The sequence below is a fragment of the Protobothrops mucrosquamatus genome, unplaced genomic scaffold (genome assembly GCF_001527695.2).
Source record: "Protobothrops mucrosquamatus isolate PMUCROS unplaced genomic scaffold, P.Mucros_1.0 scaffold315, whole genome shotgun sequence".
Taxonomy (NCBI): Eukaryota; Metazoa; Chordata; class Lepidosauria; order Squamata; family Viperidae; genus Protobothrops; species Protobothrops mucrosquamatus.
The window spans coordinates 88,240-109,450 of NW_015386655.1; the positions used below are offsets into that span (position 1 = coordinate 88,240).

At 42.6% G+C, this 21,211-nt stretch overlaps 1 protein-coding gene across 1 annotated transcript in view; it reads right to left on the bottom strand.

Annotated features, from left to right (window-relative positions):
• Positions 1-1,593: 1,593 nt before the first annotated feature.
• The window catches only part of PLXNA3 (plexin A3), a 60,794-nt gene continuing 41,176 nt past the window's right edge, over positions 1,594-21,211 (bottom strand). Inside the window, exons 16-31 of the mRNA XM_015815120.2 lie at positions 20,111-20,204; positions 18,969-19,208; positions 17,732-17,875; positions 16,399-16,633; positions 14,367-14,509; positions 13,259-13,515; positions 12,930-12,996; positions 12,476-12,622; positions 11,598-11,757; positions 11,343-11,446; positions 9,917-10,013; positions 8,187-8,380; positions 6,031-6,200; positions 5,491-5,703; positions 2,459-2,609; positions 1,594-1,689 (exon numbers count right to left, since the gene is read on the bottom strand). Of these exons, the coding sequence (XP_015670606.2) occupies positions 1,594-1,689; positions 2,459-2,609; positions 5,491-5,703; positions 6,031-6,200; positions 8,187-8,380; positions 9,917-10,013; positions 11,343-11,446; positions 11,598-11,757; positions 12,476-12,622; positions 12,930-12,996; positions 13,259-13,515; positions 14,367-14,509; positions 16,399-16,633; positions 17,732-17,875; positions 18,969-19,208; positions 20,111-20,204 (2,512 nt within the window). The remainder of the gene's footprint in view (positions 1,690-2,458; positions 2,610-5,490; positions 5,704-6,030; positions 6,201-8,186; positions 8,381-9,916; positions 10,014-11,342; positions 11,447-11,597; positions 11,758-12,475; positions 12,623-12,929; positions 12,997-13,258; positions 13,516-14,366; positions 14,510-16,398; positions 16,634-17,731; positions 17,876-18,968; positions 19,209-20,110; positions 20,205-21,211) is intronic.

Here is a 21,211-nt window from a genome sequence, read left to right on the forward strand (position 1 = left end):
CCTCCTGCCACAGATTACCCCCCACCGACCTGTACGCTCTCACAGAGTGGGTCTCCTCAGGGTGCCGTCGGCCAGGCAGTGCCGGCTGGCGACCCCAAGGGGGAGGGCCTTCTCTGTGGGAGCTCCCACCCTCTGGAACGAACTGCCCCCAGAGATCAGGGTGATTCCTGATCTCCCTTCCTTCCGCCGCGCCCTCAAGGCGTGGTTGTTCCAGCAAGCGGGACTGGCCTAGGGGATTTTATAGGGGTTTTAATTACTTTTAATTGGACATTCTCAAATATTTCGTTTTAATTAAATTTTAACTAGGTGTAATATTATGTATGTTAGTTTTTTATCATTTGTCAGCCGCCCTGAGTCCGAAAGGAGAAGGGCGGGATATAAATGCAATTAATAAAATAAATAAATAAATAATAAATAAAAAGGGTTACGCACTTGGGCAGATGGATCAGCTGGAATTTTACTATAAAAAAGCAACATTTTTAATGCCTAAATGAACTGGCACTGTTCCTACACTTTAGGTGCAATTCGAAAGAAAAGCCATAACTGTAGATGGTGAGAAGGCTGCACATGGGGATGCATGTCCAAAATATCTCCTTGTAACACCAGAATGCAAGAAGATGGGAGCCTGTTTCCGCGGAATACCCCTTTTCTGGCATTTCCCCCAATCCCTCCACATCATATCAAGAAGAGCATTTTTTCCAGGCTTTTATTTAGCAAAAGAAAAAAGTAATTATAAAATGAACTAATAAAAAGCCCATGCTTCTGCAGGGGCATTCCCCACCCCACCACAATTCCTTAGTGGTCCCTGAAGGGGGATTCTTATTCTTATTTTTATTTTATTTTATTTTTGGGGAGGAAAGGGGGGGATCAAATCCCTCCAGGCTGCAGTGCAAATATTTACACAGACTCTAAGAACAAAAGGGTTGGGGTGGGTGGGTGGGGGATGAAGGACTTTTTACACTGAAATCTCTACACCCAGGGAATGGAATCATTTACAGCCAATAATCTTAACAAGATGCAATAATAAATTAATGAGTAAGGCACTGCACCCAGTGAGGGCACAACAGGTGGGGAAGGAGTGAATGTTTGGGAGGGGGGGGAGAGCACTGTCAGGTAAGATTAAAAATATCCAATTGCCATGGTTACCAAAAACAGAACAAGGGCAGATTCCACCAGCTACCAACAAGGAGTGGGGGACTGGGGAGATGATCGGGATGACTGAAGAGAGGGGTCCACAAACATTTGGGGTGAGGGGGTTTCCATTTAGCTGCCAGCTTGAGGGGGAGGGGGCATGATCAGGCTGCACCCCAACCTCATTGCTTATTCTGGGTGGCCCCTCCCAAGTCAGAGGCAGAGGAGCGGGTGCTTGTTATTGCTTCCAGACTGAAGGCTGGGGAGGGGAGGCACCACAGTGACTTTCTGCCACCCCAGGGGAAAAGGTCACAGGTCTCTTGCCCCCCAGGAGGTTAAAAAGGTCAAGTCTGTTCCCCTTTGTGGGGCCGCAAGCCAAGTTGGAGGTAGAGTCCCTTTGGAGGCACCTATCCTGGATGCCTGCTGCCCGCTCCCTTTGCCCTCCTGCCCCCTCCAGCATCCTCAGCTTGTTCCCGAAACAAGAGTGGTGACTTGCTCCAGCTTCAGCCTCAGTTTGTGTTTCCGGCAGGCAGCATCCCGTTCCAACGCAGTCAGGATCTGGGGGCAAGGCAGGGAGAGATTGGAAACAAAAGGTTCAGTCCAAGGGGAGGAACAGAAGAGGGAGAAAGGGAAAAGAGGCCAGGAGGAGCTAAGGCCCAAACTCCCAGCGGCAAAATGGGGTATAAGACCAAGGGACCAAGATGGAGATATATCCAGTAAAATTGGAAAGGGATGTTGAATGGCAAGGGGTAAAAAAAAAAAAAAAAAAGGCTGGCAACGTGATTGTCCACTTATTAGGAGGAGTTTTGGGCTGGAGTAAGAGTGTTGGAAAAAGAGAGGCTTCCTTCCCTAGGATAGATTCACAGATTTTTTTTTTGCTCCTTAGGATTAAACCATCTATAAAACAGGGCCCTCCCTCCGAAAGCTGACATACCTATTTACAAAAGGTAAAAGTGTGACAGACATAGAGCGGGAAACTAAAAAGAAGAGGGAAATGGATGGAAGGGTGGCACAGGTATTAAAGGGTAAGACTCCATTTGTCACAATATCTTCTCCAATGCCGTAAATCACCCCTTGGCTATTGAACCGTAGGATGAATTTTATGAGAGCTGCACGAGTTGAACAAAAGTAGAGGCTACCGGAGGAGCTGGCTGAGAACATGTCTAATTAGATGCCACCCAGTCTCCATTGAACACGTTGTCTGCCGTGTAAGGTACAAGTGAGGCTCCACTCTCATGAGATGTATAGTTGGTAACTCCCCTGAGGACAAGTGCGGGTTCAGAAGGGGAAGGGGGAAAGAAAACTTGTGACCTAGCCATGGCCTCACCTCATCCCGGTACCTTCCCACATAGCTGTAGAGCTCTCCCAGTGCACCCAATGTGTTAAATTCCCCTGCATGCTGACGGGATTGTTCTACTAGGTAGGCATCCATGTCTTGGTCACTAATGGAAGCCATCTTGGTGATGTCCCGGTAGTACCTAGAACATAAAGACAAATATTGTTTTAAGATTTCATATACTGGCAGATATAGTAGATGACTCTGCCTAACAGTCCCTCTGATCTCAGTAGAGGAAAAAACAAGCACAATCCTAAATAAACTGCTTATAAACATAAATAAAATGCAGTTCTAGGTCTCTTGATTCGTTGTAATTGATTTTTGCTTTGAATACACCAATGGGCAGCCAGCATACAAATTTAGCAAACTGACATCCTTGGCACTCAGCTGCACTTTCTGAAATACTTAGCTCAAATAATGCATAAATGGCATATTTGGATAAACATTGATTTTAATAATTAGTCTGGCATGCAAACTTGAGGTGGCAGGGGGAGGGGACATAGATGCCAAATTTGGTATCTGGCAGAGGGAGCCACCATAATGCCAGGAACATTGGGATGACAAGACAGAAAAACAATTAAAAAGAGCGTCAAGGAACTAAAGTGCCATAATCCTGAACAATTCAATCTTCATTCAGCCCTCCCTACATATATTAGACAACATCAGCTTTGACCATGCGCAGTTGGATAATGGAGGGCTATACGCTTAAAAAAATGTAGAAGGTACTACATTCTTTCCTATGATTCCTTAATTTTGAACACAATCTTCAGTTTGCTATTACAACTGTTTCCAGATAAGTCTAAGAAATGAATTCTGTATATTTTTAATATGGCAACTCCCTCCCCACCTTAAACTGAAAATTGTAAGGAAGAATGCCAAAACAGTGCCTTACCCTAATCAATTAACTTTCCAGAATCATGACATTCTCCCAATATGTGGAAAGACTTCTCAAATTTCATCAGTGTCTATGCTGGTTGAGAAATTTGGAAATTGGTCAGCCCAGATTAGGGAAAGTTGGGCAGATTTATCATGGATTAAGTGGATAAATTCTTTTGCTATAATTTCTGGACAGTGTCAAGCTTCGGATAGCCATAGCTGTAAATCCTGGCTCTCCAGACAAATAACTCCTTAATCTATAATTGGTTTATTTGGTTGAAGGCTCACAAAACAGGACTCTGGGAGATTAATCTCTATTGCAGACAAGACTGAAGCCATATATACAGATAACTCCAAGGGTTATATAAATCAATACTCCAAGATTTAAACTCTAGGCTTTTTTGCACCTATTTTTCTGAGTCAATAGATATTTGGCTTTCTCTTGATGGCCTCAGAAAGCACCTGATCTGTGCTGACATGTTCTTTCTAGCATGAGAATAGTTGATTCCTGCCTGGCTAACTCCATTCTCTACAAATGGGGTAACTACTAGTTCACTGGCAGAAGACAAGCTTTGCATGCAGAAAAGCTTAATTAGCAGCATGTGATGAAGGAAAAACCTGGCCCAAGTTCCTAAAAAACTGATATTAGTGGGGGGAAAAACATATATATGAGGAAAGATCAACTGTTTTTCATATGACTTCCCTTCTATTAGCACATAAAACAGTTGATAGGTCTGGAGGGTTTTTTTTTGCCCATTTTACAGCATATAGAGTAATCTTCATATTTCTTACCTCAAAACAGCAAGAAGCCATACAACTGATTCTCAAAAGCTATGGCTGAAGGAGAGTTGGACACTTAGGAAAAGGGTCCCTTGGACTAATTTATATTGTAAGCAAATTTCTCACACTTAATAGGATAATATTCTGTACAAACTTAGAAAAAACTAACTTGATTGCTTGTTACCATTTTCTGTGAAGTCATGTAATGGCCCAAGTTTATACAGATCATCAACGATTAGCCAGGAATCATCAACAGGCTACTGAAGATACTGAACATGCAGCAGTATTGCTGGCCATTCTTTGGGCCAAGACATGAATCCAACTGTACAGATAGACCTCAAACTACAACCATTCATTTAGTGACTGTTCGAAGTTGCAACGGCCCTGAAAAAGGTGACTTATGACCAGTTTTCATACTTATGACCATTGCAGCATCCTCATGGTCTGTGATCAAAATCTGGATGCTTGGCAACTTATTTATGATGGTTGCAGTGTCCTGGGCTCATGTGATCACCTTTCGCGATCTTCTGACAAGCATAGTCAATGGGGAAGCTAGCTTCATTTAACCACCATGTTACTAATTTAACAACTGTAGTGATTCACTTAACAACGGTGGCAAGAAAGGTTGTAAAGTGGTGCAAAACTCACTTAACTGTCTCACTTAGCAACGTAAATTTTGGGCTCAACTACTGTATGTCAAAGACTACCTGTGGTAATTTAGCACTTGGGTTCTCCTGCCCCCCCCGCCTTAATCGCTACTTGAAAAGAGCCCCCTTCCTTCTTCTATGTCAGGCATGTCAGGCGTGATGCATCCACATGCCTGTTCTATGTAATGGAAGGAAGAGGAGGCCACATATCACACCCCTTTTAGTGATTCAATCAAGCAGGATTGGCCTTGTTAGCCATACTTGTTGAGTTCACACCAGATGATTAAGCTAAATGCAGTTGGCTAGTGTATATTTCAGCATGTTGTGGAAACCCTTCAGTTGTATGTTGTATGAACTAGATCAGGCATGTTGTATGAACTAGATCAGGCATGTCAAACTGCTGGCCCATGGGCCGGATGCGCCACACCGAAACTGAGCTCACCCCATTGACGGCAATGGGGAAAAAGTCCCGATATGTCGTGCAAAGTCACGTGACGTTGCGAGTTTGACATGCCTGAACTAGATCATCATATTAATAATTAAGGATATGGATTCAACATATAGTGTGAACAGAGCAATTGTGTTTTGTTAATCAGGAGTTTGCAATGCATATGACGTCCATGATCTGGAGATGGTGCAATTTCCATTTCCTAGAAGAGAAAGTGATCTGCCAACTAGTATCATCATCCATATTCCCCCCCCCTTTATCCAGCACCTCACCTTTCCACCCAGCCTTTATAAACAGGAATATCCTTGGCATATAATAGCTTTGTCGAAGGGGAATCCTTGCCTAGGCGGTGCTCAGAGGTAGAGCACGAGTCCATGAAGGTCTGGGCCACAACCGAGAGGCAAGCGTCCGTGATGCTGCTCTTGTGAATATCAAAAACAAATTGTGGATTCTTGATGACATTCACCCAAAACCTCAAGGGCAAACTAGAATTGAGAAAGGGGTAAGAAGTGTGAGACATTGATATTGGAAGAACTGCCATCACTTGAGCCAAATGATCTGTCACAAGAAGAAGAGAAAGTGAAAGGGAATTAAAGGCTGATGTTCAGTTTCATTGTTACATTAAGTGCTTTTGAAGAGTGGAGTCCTTTTGTTTTGTTGGAAGCTGTGTGAACTCTGGGAAACGCCTGCTCAGTTCTGGGTTAGGCAGATTGATAGGAACTCACAGCCATGCTAGGCTGTGGGTTTCTAGCTGCGGTTCACAACTCAGCTATAGCATGTGTCAACAACAAATCAAAATGCAGAAATCTCACCAGTTGCTTTTCCAGGTATGTCGAACATCAGCATCCCCAATCTGTCTCCGCTCTGCTTGTTCATCCAGGAAATCAAACATGTATTTGATGGGCAAGGGAAGGGCACTGGCCCGGTGTGCTGTGCTGAACACTGTCTCAAACAGGTCATCAACAAACTTTTGCAATGTGCCCTGGAAAAGACAAATACTTCCACAATATATCTTTTGAGGTGGTTGGAAAGCACGTTAATCTGGGGAGATCCCAACTGCATTTCCTAACTTCACCCCCCGCCCTTCATTAAGAAGTACCAAAATTCCACCAAACAAAAACAACAGAATTGATCAATAATGGTAAGTTCTCCGTTAAACTTGACGGGTGGAACACCTGGCAGAGTAGATGTTGACTGTGATTTGAATCTAGAAATACTGATTGATTGATTTGATTTGATTTGATTTGATTTCTATAGCTGCCCATCTCAGCAAATGACTCTGGACGGCTCACAATATCTATCTGAGTTCTTCTGGATCATGAAAATGGCAATTTCATTACCAGATTTCAAATCTTCATAACCTTGGAGAAAAATGTACACACCTGCTTTGGCAAAGCCAAGCTTGCAATCATCAAGAGTACATTTTATCACCCATTAGTTCCATTAGATGCCCAAACTGGCCCATTTTTCAGTTGCCTCCTCAATGCCACATGATCTGAAAACTGACACACGGGGTCTAGATCAACGTGTATAAAATAGTTGGCTAAATTATGCAAAGGGACAATCATTAGTTTTGCAAAAACTAAGGTCCGTATTAGGATCCCACAGAAAATAAAAGTACTGTAAACAGCTGTCAGAGAATAAATTTAATCTCAATATTTCCCAGAAAAATAACAAGTATCAATGATCTGTTTGAGATATTCTTTCCCAGCTCCTCTCGTACTCTGTTACTGGAGTTTGACTATAAATCTATATCAAATGGTCATGATCTGGAATTATAACATTAATCCCTTCGAAATCCACAAGCTTAAATTGCATCTACATTTCAACAGAAGCCACTTTCATATCAATGTAAATTATTGCTGCTTCTCCCAAGGTACCATGGGAATGATTGCTCTGTGAGGATCTTGATAGCATCAGTACATATTACCAAAATATATTACAACAAAGTTCCAGATAACAATAATGTAATTAAATCAAGCGCAGAGAACACAAATATACACAACTACAATTCAGACCTCAAATGATACTTGCTTTTCTTCTTTACTCCCTGGCAATTTACAGCTTTGATTTTTGCCAGATCTGATGTTGCACAGATCTGGCAAAGCACCTGAAACTTTATTTAGATGTCAGCTGGCAGGCACTGAAAATGTGGCAGAATAGCAGAGGGCCCAAAGCAAGGGAACCCATGTTCCTGCTCCCGTTGCTAGACAAGAGGTACGTTAAACAATGTTCTGTTCAGAAGCGGCAGGCTATCTATGTGAAGAACTTGGTAAGATTGAACAAAAACTGAAACAGCGAAATGGAGAAATGTCTCTTCAGCAAAGTTTTGTTGAGGGCAAGAGATATAGTGCCAACAAAGGCTGAAAAATCTCTTGGTCATCTATTAAAGGACTGGTTCTGAAACTGTGCAATACCTTATCTTCCGAAGAAAGACATCAATCAACCAAAACATTTTGGCAGGCGGGGTTCAGGAGAAGAGACTTTTCTGCTGTGGCCTCTGCTCTCTGGAATATTCTCCAGTTGGAGATGAAGTCTGCCCCCACATTCCTGGCCTTGTGGAAGAGCCTAAAAACATGACTCTGCTGCTTGGCCTGGGGGCCCAGAGCTTTCTATTTTGGGGGTTGCTAACAGGGTAGAGAAGATTATCACCCCACACCCAGGCCGCCCATCACCTTGGTTTTTAACTTTTAACTTTTCTATTCAAATTTTCTAATTTGAATAGCTGTTTAGCACCGTTTAACTTTTTTATTCTATTGCAAGTCCCCCAAAGTCTCTGAATCAGTGAGATGGGCAGCACAGATATTTAATAAACAAAATAAATAAAATAAAGGGTTGATTTAAACTTAGAATATCTTGACTGAATGCCTCCACTCCAGGTTGTAGAGTGAATGTAGGGTGTAGGGCGGTGTAGGTGAGGACCAAACCTGTCTACTAACTCCAAGATCCAGTTCTCTGCCAACCATACCTTGGTGGCAAGGAGCCGGGTGAGGTAGATCTCAGAAACCATCTTGCTCCCTCGCTCCCCTTCTTTGGGGTCTCCGAGATGCTCATGGTTCTTGACCAGATGCCAGAGGCGGGTGCCTGAGTCTTGATCTGGAGTAAGGATGGGAGCTCGTGAACGCAAGCTCTCTGGACTGCTGGAGGTGCGCAACAAACTCTCTGCAGGGGATGGGAGGGGTGAGAAATGAAGTCACTTTGAGTTTGCTCAATTCAGGCATCTCCTTCCAGCCCTGATTAAACTTTTTTTTTAAAAAAAGACCTTTCTATATCCAGAGGAAAGGGGTTTTTTTCCCCCAGGCTCAGTGCCTGAAATCTGAGCAGAACCACTATTACCATCATCCTCACCCTCCAGAGACCAAGTAAAGTATACCCCTTCCGCTCCAACCACAAAGTGGGAGTGGCTGTAAAATTATAGACATTTCGTGCCTGGAATAGCAATGAAAATTACAGCTAGGCCAGGATAATGCTGGGAGGAAGGCCAGGGAATAAAATTCAGACGTGGCAAGAGCTGCCTGTCAAAGACCGATCACGGAAATATCACTTGGATCTCAGTTTGTAGAGCTGCTAAACACATAGGATGGAGATGGCCCTTCACATGCAAAGAAGCATCCACAGCACCATATAAAGCCTATGTGTGTATATGTCAGAGGACATGCCTCTGCATGCCAAGCCACATAAAAAGACAACAACAGAGGCTCATTTCCACAAGGCTGTAATCTCAGTTTATGAGGCCTCACACAAAAGACGGAAAGGCTGTATCCTGAAAACAAGTTCTAAATGTCAGAATATACGATTTCAAGGGGTATTCCTTCCAATTTCAAGGAGGACAAACCTGCTGCAACTCAGCAAGAATTAAGAACAAGCCCAGAAAGTGAAGCACTTCAAGCTTCTTACTTTCAAGCACATTTCTAGAGTTTATGGTTATAATAATAACCACCTTAAAAATGTAAAGTGAACTGCAAGCAGGTAAGATTTTCAGGGTTTGAAAAACTACGAAAAATGAGAAAGGATGAACATTTGCATAATGTGTACAGATTGTGGAATTTGGCTCCTTAGTCAGAAAGTCTGGACCGCTCCAGCATATATTTTCAAAGAGTTCCTGCACATTACACCACACGTATGGAACATGTCCCAGAAGCATGCATGGCTGCTTTAAGGTGTTCCTGATAGGTGCAAAGGGCGTGCCCACATCTGCTCCTCCAAATAATATTTAAATCTGGATCTTTACATAGCCCTAGTCTCTATCCATCTGCTTAAATCTTAACCAGGTGGCCACATTCCCTTGGAAACCTGTTAAAGACTCCACTCTGAGGTCATCTACATCCATATCCCATCCTTCCCTCCCTCTGTTATCCATGCTGCTCTCTTCTCTCTTGGGCAAGAAACATGGATTTTCCCCTTGCCTGGAAACCCTTTGAAAATACAGAGAATTCTTTCCAAGGGTGCTTCAACAGGGACAACCCATCACAAATACCACTTTGGTGGAGGTCCAAGCAACACACAGCTCACAGACAGCCCCTGCTACGTTTTAGAGTACCTCCACACCCAAACTGGGTTAAGCATTTCTTTGCCATGTTAGGTTATGCTGTTGGAGAAATTTGGGGCTCGCAAGTCATTCGGGGCAGACATGCATCTCTGTGATGGTGAAGATCTGGGGTGGGTGGGTGGGTGGGGTGGAGGTGTGCCATTCCTTACCATAGCGACTCAGCGAATGGGTGAAAGTGAAGGAGCTTGCAATATTGTAGCCTGATGCCTGCCTAGGAACCAAGGCCACCGTGGAGCCATCTGCCACCTGTGTGTTAATTTGCAGAGGTGGCAGGAGTGGAAGAGGGGAAAAGTAGGTTTAAAGGTAAGATGGATTGGGATGGGGAAGAGAAGAAAGAAGAATGTCAGCCAGTTAACACCATTAATAACACTTAGAATTAACATAGAACACTTCAAATTGTGGGGGTCCTTGGTGCTCTCTGAGCTTGTTGGTTTTCTTGCAGATGTTCCATTACCAAACTAGGTAACATCATCAATGATCTGATGATATTACCATCTCAGCAATGATGTTGTCACCTAGTTTGGTAATGAAACATTTGCAAGAAAACCAACAAGGTCAGAGAGCAACAAGGATTCCCACAATTTAACTCTAATATTCTCTTCTATCAGTACACTTCAAACTTTCAATGCATTTTACACAGTCATTGTAAACTCTGTAAATTAGAGCAGAATCATTACTCTCATACCAGAAACTAGAGTAAGGGTATAGTAGTGAGAGAAAGTTTGTGAACTTTTTAGAACTATCTGCAATCATGCTGTCAAGACAATATGCCAAAACATCAATACATAAATACTTGCCAGTAGATACTTACATAATGTGAACTGAGCTTCATTTTGGCTATTGTTTGTTTAACCACAAAATCTTTACCTATTACTAGCACTAGGACAGGTGACATTGTGGGTGACAATACTGCAGGATTACAGATAGCTCTAAAGGGATTACTAACCTTCTATCATCACAGTATCTGTGCACTCATTCATGCAAACATCGAGGGGTTTAAGAGAATACTAGTTTGGGCAAAGCCCTCTGATCAAATTTATGATGGAGCCAAAAGCTGAACAGGAAGCTACTTAGTTCATAATTTTAGCAATTATATGTCACACTAATTTCTAAAGAAATACACAAGAACAAACTGCCAACATGAGGAGGACCTCTGAGGCAACCCAAGACTATTAAGAGCAGCACCTTGAGGTAAGCCTTAATCCAAAACCAAGTGCCATTCTGTGGTTTTTATTCAGAGAGATTCAGTTTCCCCTTCTTGATCTCAATGGATTCTACTCCAGTGGAGACTAAAGGATTCTTCTTAATATGTTGGCTGCTGGCAATATTACGGTAAGCATGACTGCTACAATATAAACTACTCAGAGCTTTAAAAGAAAGCTAAAACTGTACATTCGTGTACACTATTGAAGTTTTTAGTCTCAAACTGAAACATACATATTAAGATAGTTAATCAGTGAGGGTGGTGAATGTCTGTAGGTCGGGTGGAGGATGAGGGTGGAGGTTCGTTCTCTGAGGTCGAAGAACGAACCTCCATTCTCATGGTGAATTAGTCCAGAAAAGGAAGGCAAATACCTGATAATGTCCCAATGTGTTGAGCCGCTTCCAGTCTCCTTCAATTTTACTTGTGGCATCTTCATCCTGCAAGACGGTCCGTCCCCCAGCACCCTGACACCACTCTGGGATAAACCGGAAGACGAGTGGGAAGACAGTTGGCTTTATTATTCTCTCTTCCTATTTAGTTACAAATTTAAGCCAGTGGCTGATTACCCTGGTCCATTCCATGCTCACGACCCCCACCTGCTTTCTGCCATGCTCCTGCCTTCATACCTAACTCCATGTCTTCAGCTCGTGGCCGCTGCGAATAGGGTACGCCTCGATATACAGCATCTAGAAGCTTCTCCTTCGCTTGTGTCACCGAATCACAGTTTAATACTTTAACAGGCACTGTAGGTCCCCCAGGTGGCTCAGGAGGGGTGCATAATAATGTCTAGCAGGGAAAATAAATCTGCTCATTTTAAGTCATGGTAAAGATACACATTTAGGAACATCCACAGATCTGGGATCTGGAATAAGAGGTAACCATCCCACTTCTCCCAGCTTTAATAGCTCAGGAAAATAGCCATTTTAACCTCTGTATTTTAACACAGCTCCAAATAAGTGTTTCGGTGTTTTAAAAATCCCTATTGCCAAATATGGATGTGGATAACAGAACTGCAATAGGGAGTTTGTGATATTGAAACCAGAGGCAGCTTATTCACAAAAGGACAAAATATTTGGCTACTTTGTTAAAGAGACTTTCTGTCTTCCCAACCAGCTGTCTATAAGTAGCACCTGTTGCCTTTACCTTAGCTGCAGCCCAGCATGAAATACCTTGCAGAATACCCATCAAATCCTGATTCTCTATAGCGTTATGGTGTTTTGCACAATGTAATCTTTCATGGTACATCACCCATAATTTCCAGCTCTGTTTACAGCTCTGCTTCTTCCAGGCTGATCCCCCATTTTGAAATTAAGTAATTAACCCACTTAGGAAAGTTTCCAATGGTTACAAAATGAAAATGCTTAATTAATATGGTGGCACAGATGCCTCCAAGCCAGAATTGCAAGCTAGAATGACTTAGGCAACAAGCCTCTTCTTACATACAGCCATGATTTATTGAAGTGTAATATGTGGTTGACTCCCTGTTGCCACCTCCTAAGCTCACCAAGGTCTTGTAATCAATTTGCTGGCGAATGAGCTTGTCCTCGCTCAACGAGTAGCGTGCCTCGCCTGTGATGGCATCTATTGGGCCTTTCTCCATCTGTTGCTTGATGGCACAGAACAGCATGAATAATGGCTCCCCAGCACATTCCTAGGTAAGGAAGAGACAAGCTTGAAGCAGGAAACCTGGGAATCTGCAGGCAGCAAATGAGATCATAAGCCAATCTGTATTTTCTATTCTCATCAGCTCTATCTGTTCTTTTTTTAAGGGAAGTCCCAAGGATTAAGGTCTTCCACATTTAAGGCTTATATTCTATCACTGAATAACAGTTCCCAGCATTTTCTCTCAAATTTCCCAGCATCCCACTAGGTGGAGAATATCATTAAATTGATGAAGCTAATGATTCCAGGGTTGTAACAGAATAAATCTGAAGAGCCCAAATTTCAGGCACTCTTACCTTCAGGAACCTATGCAGCAGAAAAGTAAACCAATTGGTCAACATTTTCTCAGCCACTGACTCTGTCCTGGAACAAGAGAAAGATAGAGGAGCGTTGCTTGCGACTGTGAGATGGAAGAAGTCCCCTATACCTGTGGTAGTGTTTTGTGAAAAGGAAGAAAGGATCTGGATATCTCCACTCTTCTAACTTGTGTTCTGACTATCCCACGAATATTGTTGATAATAATACGGACTCATGCACTGTTCACTGTTGCCAATTTAATTATTAAACAGCAACATTCAATGGGACCAGGAGGAGAGGATCATGGGAATCAAAGAAGGTCTCGCACCGACGGAGCAACAGCTTGGGGTGGGCACGGTTCTGCAGATTCTTCTCAATGAGGTCAGCCAGCAGCTGCTTCAGCACCCCAGTAGCATAGTCAAGCCTGCCCTGCAGGGCCACCATCGTCAGAGAAGCAACAGCGCCTCTATCTCGCATGGAGAAACCTCGCTGGCCTTCCAGGGTGTGGATGAAGGTCAGCAGGAAAGGCCGAGTGTGTAGCAACTGCCCAAAGAGACGGAGCCCTTTCTCTGTGCTTGGTGGTGTCTGCAGAGGCAAGAAAAGAGAAACCGCTCCCTAAGCCAATATGGCAACATGGCTAGCATGGGCAATGACAAAATATTCCTTGTAGCTTTCTACATGCCAATAGTCTGGGTGTGTTGCTCACAACCGGGAAAGTCTTTTTATACGCTCTTGACTTCACATACCTGTTTCACCTCTATGAACTTTGGACTGCCTTGTTGGATCATACCACTTCGTTTCCAATAGCCCCAAGACAGACAGGCAGGCAGGCAGAAATAGATAGATGATATAGACAGATGATACAGATAGATAAATTATATCTATATCTATATCTACTATCCATCCATCCATCCATCCATCCATCCATCCATCCATCCATCCATCCATCCATCCATCCATCCATCTATCTATCTATCTATCTATCTATCTATCTATCTATCTATCTATCTATCTATCTATCTATCTATCTATCTATCTATCGAGATAGATAGATAGATAGATAGATAGATAGATAGATTTGCTCTTGAATGCAACCTTCGTAGATCTAACAAGACGGAAATGAAGATCAGTAAGAAGTTCAGCTTGATGGTCATTATCTACAAACTAAGGGGGTCTCTGTGCTGGTATATGAAGAGAAGGAACTCCTAGATCCATCGTTATCGGGAGCAGAATCAGCCCCAATACATAATTTCTGCTGAACTTCTCTGAATAGAGAAGTTCAGCAGACAACGATACCAGAGATATTGAAATATAAAGGCCTCAGTGTACCAAACCTCAGGATAAACCAATCTCCATAGCTCAATTTATACCCAATTTAATATTATTGTTAAGACAGCATGTCATGCAGGTCTCATTTTTCCATGACAAGCACTCACACTGGTTTCTTGAAGTGCCGGGTGATCATCCACCCCTGGAAAGAGCACACGCCTTGCATATGTCCGATAATCCAGAAATGGGATCTTCACACCATCCATGTTGTTTGTCAGCTCGTTAATATCTGTCTGCAACTCAGCAAAAGCTGAAGAAGGTAGAAGACTGTTAAAAGTGTTGAGTTCTTTGCAAAGGAGACTTTTCCTTTCACTCTGCCTCTTTTGACCAGAATGGAGCCAAAGAATTAAACATCTTGCCATCCTTGGCCTGCAATAGCCCTGTCTCATCAGATCAGGCAGCAAAAATGAACAGGTAATGTTTCACATGGAAAAGACTGAAGATCATGCTTAAACACTGCAAGTGCATATTTTGGCAACATGTAACAGGCATATGCTAAGCTTGTATGAGACTTCTTGTAAAAGAATCTAAATTCTTCATTTCTCCTTTGAGATTAGATGGCAACTGGAACCACATCACATCTCTGAAGCTACCATCCTTCCTCTGTGTATATTAAACTGGCTCAGGTAAACCTATCATTTCAGACTGGAGTAATAGCTCATGCATGTGATATAATATTCCTCAAATCCCTTCTCTGCTTGTCCTTCCTTTACTCTAAAACAGGGGTGTCAAACTTGCAACATCACGTGATGTGTCGCGATGTATCGTAACTTTTTTCCATTGCCAGCAATGGGATGGGCGTGATTTTGGCATGACGCATCTGGCCTGCAGGCTGGCAGTTTGACACCCCTGCTCTAAAGCATGCTGGGCTGAAAACAGAGTTTTATCATTAGGCAGAGCTGCCTCAAACCAATTGGTTTGGGGTGTCATGGTCACCCCCCCCCATCTTTAAAGCATTATTAGTGTATTTTTCCTTGCCATTGAGACGCAAGGAGCTTGTGGGATCTTCTGCCTCAAATTGCCTTAACCATTGTTCTTGGATACTACGCAAGTGAAGTGAAAATGCGATTTGATGCACTCGACTTGGCCATTATGTACCTTAGGTTACTCTTGTAAGATGTTCTCTTGGGATAGTGCGTGAGTGTGTGCCTGTGTGCGCATGCACACACGCACCTCCCCATGCTTGTACATCTAAGAGGCATGAAAATAAAGTACTGTACAACTGTACCATTGACATTCTGCTTTTCAGTATGAGCTTTTTTTTACCCAAAATATACATTTTCATTTTTCTGTGCAAACAAATTTACAACATACTATGTTTGTTTTTCCTCTTATAAATTTAAATTGCACTAGATAAAGATTTTGTCTAAGCAGAATCTCTCTGCTGCTGCCTCCCCCTCCCCCCATTGCTTCCCATAATTTTCAGGGGGGGGGGAAATTCAAGGCGACATCAGATTCTTGGTATCAACAAAGCCAATTCAAAGGACTCTACACAAGTCCTAGTGAAGCAAAGATAAAAGCACTGCCACACTGCAAAGAAAGAAATATAGGTTTGGGTGTATTTAGTTTGTGAGTCACCCCTGGTGAATTTTGCCTCCTGTCTAGTTTTGTGGGCTGTTCATTTTTGTCAGTGAAGGTAAGGCACTGCCACACTGCAGAGAAAAGGATATTGGCTTGGATTTGTCCAAGGTCTGAGTCACACCTTGGTCTGTTCCCTATGCCTATGCAAATGTATGGAAGTCAAGGTGCCCTCTCTTCTTCCCATGAGAAAGTTTAACTCTTGGGAGAGCTGAAGAGGGAATGAAATGTTATGAATTTTTCCACAACTTTGTGGGTGTACAAAATACATTTTCACATAGGAATGGGAAAACAAAGGGTCCCTGTATAACAAGCAAACAAAACTAGCTGGTGGGGGGGATAAGCCTTGGTGTTATAAAGAGCTGGGAAACATTCTAGACTGTTTACTATGATCTATGAGAACTGCGCCTGTGAATATGACGGTTAGTCAGGGCTGTATGCCAATGGAGACACTGATGAAATGTTTCAGCCTTGGAAACAAAGACAATGCCCCTCCCTCTTTCTCTGACTACTTCTTGGCAGTTTTATAGCACTTCCTTCAATTTCTACTCCCGTCAGTACCTTCCTTGCATTCCAGAGCCACCCGTGACTCTAGGTTGTCCATCTGCAGCTGCAAGCGCTTCAGAGTCCGATCTGCATCCCGGGTCTTCCGTTTATAGGCTACCAGCACCCCAATGATGGCCCCCAAAAGGAGGCTTCCTCCTGCCCCTAAGCCCACAAGAGCTGGCAAAGGCAAAGCTGCCTCAGGATAGATGTGCAGGATCCCCGGAGAGAAGGATAGACCTCCCACCAGGATCTGCAAGGAAAGGAGAGCAATACTTACTTATTTCCCTTTATTATTTTTATAAATAAGACAATAAAATACCGAACATGCCTTCTTCTTCCTATTTTCACCACAACAACAATGCAAGGTGAGTTGAGAATCATGGATGCTGGCTCAGGAATTCTGGGAGTTGAAATCCACAAGTCATAAAAGAGCCAAGGTTCCCCACCCTTGGACTAAGGACTCATTTTTTTATGCTGTCTTTCAGTTTCTAGCAGTTGACAGTGAGATACCATCTGGATCCCACAAGCAGGTCATTAAGTCTTTCTTTCTTATTCACCCTTTATTTTTCAACCAGCAACCAGGTCAGGAATCAGTACCCACAATTTAGGTGAACATTTCATGTTCCCTCATTATTGTTCACGGCTATTCACATGGGAAGACTTCCTTATGGAACCCTGCGTCTTCTCCACCTCCAAATGTTTCAAGTACAGATGTGAATTTGTAGCTGGATGTTGTTTGTATTTGTTTGAGAAAGCTGGGCAAGACTGAAGTCACTTGTGTCAATTCTGGATCTAAACTACACGTCTTTGGGGAAATCTAGGGATTTTTCTCTCCCCAGAGATTTATCAGGTTTACAAAATGTCATACAAGTAGTCCTCAGTTACTGACTGCCTCATTTAGTGACCATTTGAAGTTACAATAGTATAATAAAACCAGTTTTGAAACCAGTCCTCACATATACAACTGCCCCAGTATCCTGTGCTCCCATGATTACCATTCAGGCACTTTACAACCAGCGCACATTTATAAACATTGCAGTATCCCACAATCAAATGATCACTATATGTGTACTTCATAACAGGCTTCCAACAGGGAGAGATAGTGGAGAATGTGGAGGTAAAATCACAACTCGTGATCATGTGATTTTTCCACCTAGGAACCAAGGTGTTCAGCAACAGAGCTGCCAGTTCCAATTGTGATCACTAATTGAGGACTACCTGTATTAAGGCATGTAAAATGTCATCAACTGGACAAGTCCTGATCTGCCCATGACATTAGTGACACTTTCCAGAATGGAGGAGCATGGCTCAAGTCCCTTACTCAGCCCTGCCCACAAATCAGGTGTACCATGACTGGCTGCTCTCCAGTTTGGCTTGGCGAATCACACAACAACTGGGTTTCTGAGACAGTCAGGGTGCAAGGTTCTCCACCAATCAGCACTGTGTAGTTGAGGCGTGTGCTGCCGGAAACTGCAGGGATCAGATTCCGGCCCTGAGAAGAAAAATATAGGGAATATACAATTATACCACCCTCAGTTTAGATTTGGGAGCTAATTTAGTGTTTAAGAGTCACTGGAAGAATAGGGGGAGAAACTAGGGGAGAACAGGATTGTTTTATCATATGTGCTGAAAGACAATATCAACACCCTCCTGCGTGAAACTATATCCTGGTGGTTATTGTTAAGAATCTTTACAAATTAATGCCTGAAGTTGTATTCATACCTCCAGCCTGGCATCCTGTTTTCCTTCTGTGCTATGTCTTTTACAGGAGCTCATACCCTGAGCAAGCTTTTTTCTTTCTTTCTTGATTGTAAGCCATTTAGAATACTTTTGTTTTTTTTTCCCTTCTGAGTTGACAGTAAGGGACATGCTGGGCAACATCTCTTGCCCCTTTCGTCAAGCTTTACTTTTCCACTTATAAAAGTTAGTCCTCCACTTACAACCAAACTGAGTCTAGAATTATACTCATAAGTTGTTGCAGTCGTAAGTCAAAGCACCACGAAAGCAGCATTTTTGGTAGTGTTTGTTAAGTGAATATCATGGTCATTAAGTGAATCCGTTTTACCCAATTGGCATTTTTTTGCCGGAAATTGGAAGTAAATGCCAGAAACTGGCAAAAAAACAACAACACAACAATAACAGAGAAAGACAGAAGAGCAGAGTCCCTGATCCTTAGAATACTCTTCAGGTCGCCCTTGCACTAGGTTCTAATTTTAATTTTTTCCCAAAAATGTCTTTATGTAGTCACAACTCCTTTATGCAACCAAAAAGCCTAAAGGTTACATTATAAGAAAGGGAAGGATCCACAAAAAACATTAAAACTCATATTCCCCCTGATCAAATTCTCCATTTGTGTGGCTCAAACATAACAAGAGACACTTGCCATGGTAGCCCACTGACCCTTTGTTCTTCTGGGTCATTGTATCTCTGACCAAAAGGATTTAATGCCTATAATGTTGCAGAAAATCATTTGTCGTGAGTGTGGCTTCCAGCAAGCGGCTTCTAGAAAGACTTGTATTTTAAAGCACCGGGGTAATCTCATTACAATTATATTGTCAAAGCCCCGACACAGACTGTTCCAATACCTTGAGGACAACATGGGATCCGGGTTTAATTTCCAGTATGCCGCTGGGCCCAAAGGTCTCAAAAGTAGGGTCTGGGTAGTATGTAAAAGCAGAACGGTTCAAGGTCCGGGTGGCAGCCACATCATCCAAGAGGAAGCCAAACTCATCAGGGTGAGCACCTCCAAGGGGCAGGGCCTGCTCCCGAGGTATGATGCCCGGGGCCTTGCACAACATTATGGAGTCATTTAGCACCTGGCAACTCTGCAGAGAAGCAAACCAAAAAAAAAACCACACAAGCCCCACAGAGGGCATCCATCAGCTCTGCCCTTCTAACACCAGCCCTCATCCTGTGCCTGTTCTTAGGCAAAAAATATACATAGCCATCTTTTCAAGTTGGAACTTTGCATTGTTCTTAGCTCTCAATTATACAAAAGAAAGGTATGTTCCCAGCAGTCCAATGCTCTGAGCGTCCCCTATGCATTTTGCATTTGAAACCTATTTAAGAATAACATTTACTTGCAGAACTAGGAATCCATGGACAAGAAAATCACATGGTGGGTGGCCTTTTGAATATATACAATTCTGACTTTATCCATCCACCACTTAATACTTTAGCAGGGCCCATGCCACATGGATCACCTCAACATAATCAGTTAGATCCTAAGGGGAGGTGCAACATTCTCCGCCCCGCTCTTAATTGTATCTTGGAGATATATTCTTTTTTCTCTTGGAATAACATCTTGTCATTTTTATTTCTTGTCTGTCCTCCAAGGGAATTCCAAATGCATGACAATGGAGAGGTAATAATTTTTGGTTAAGGCTATTTTCACTCGTGAATAATCTATCAGAGGCTACAAAATAAGGAAGCACACTCCAGGGTCAACCTGCCTTCCATTCACCTTTCGTCTACCCAGCGATTCCCTAAGTTAGTTTTGATTTTAAATGGATTGTACAGAAACTCAGGAGTACAAATTGCCCAGTGCTGCAAAATGGTCTGATGTCACATTGAGCCTTGGAATATTGTGATAAATATGAACTCTGCAACTCTCCCCCCTCCCCAACAAGTTAATCTACAGTATTTCTGGAAACACCCTCTCTTGGTTTCTTATGCAAAGATCTAAACTCCGATTCCACTAGGTTTTCATCTGCCACAGAAGACTCACATTGATGGTTTCTATCCCGCCATAAGCAGCCCGAATCCGTGGTTCCTGAATGGTTAAGAGGTGGGTCCCACTCACTGTGAGGCTGGTGCTACCACTGTAAAAAGAAGGGCAGAAAAGAAACCAAACGCAAAAGAGAAAGCGTAGTCAGAGAAGAGAAACTTAGCATTTCCAGAACACACAGGGCCAGCTAATCCCCATTTTCATGATGCCATCTCACCAGGGGTACTACTATAACCATGGTACTAGGGAGGCACTCAGATCTAGAATTCAAACTATACTTAGCAGAGCACAAATACAATCCAAATCAAATGAGTAAAAGAAATTTGCATCCAATAAATTAAACAGGAAGAAAGGCTCTTCAACATTTGTCCTGCTCCCTTCAGTTCATAATTCAATTTTCTCCAGAATACAACTGTCTTTGAAAGTTCAGATTTTTAGGTGATGGGGGAAAAATAACAATGTTACATTCCACAAGTCAATTACAAATGCCTCTGCACACATGGGCCTGTCTATTATGCATGCATCCCTTTTACATAAAATACCAAAATATTTTTCAAGTCAGTAGATGACCTACACACAATGGTCATTATTTTTTCCAGCTTCTGTAAGTTACATTATGCATCTATAATACTGGAACATCCTTTTCTGCATTTGTAATATCATTCTTTGCATTTGGAACAACACACTTGTGTGCATAACTACATATATTTTGTGTGTGTGCGTGTGTATGCATGTTTGCATACACACAATATATGAATGTCTATCTGTATCACCATGAATGTGAAACATTTACTCCAGTGAAAGAAACTGGAAGATATAATTGAATATATAATGTTTTCCACATCACCCTAAATGAGCAAGTGAAGCAGGAGATCAATGGCAAAAAGCAACAACCAGGAGTCATTTTTCTAGGAGAAATCTATCTTCAAAAGCAGGGAGGAGATCTGGGTCCTTCCAATAGCCCTGAAGTGTAAGGAGATGCAAGAAATTATCAAGTTTCTGAAAGAAAGAAAGAAAGAAAGAAAGAAAGAAAGAAAGAGAGAGAGAGAGAGAGAGAGAGAGAGAGAGAGAGAGAGAGAGAGAGAGAGAGAGAGAGAGAGA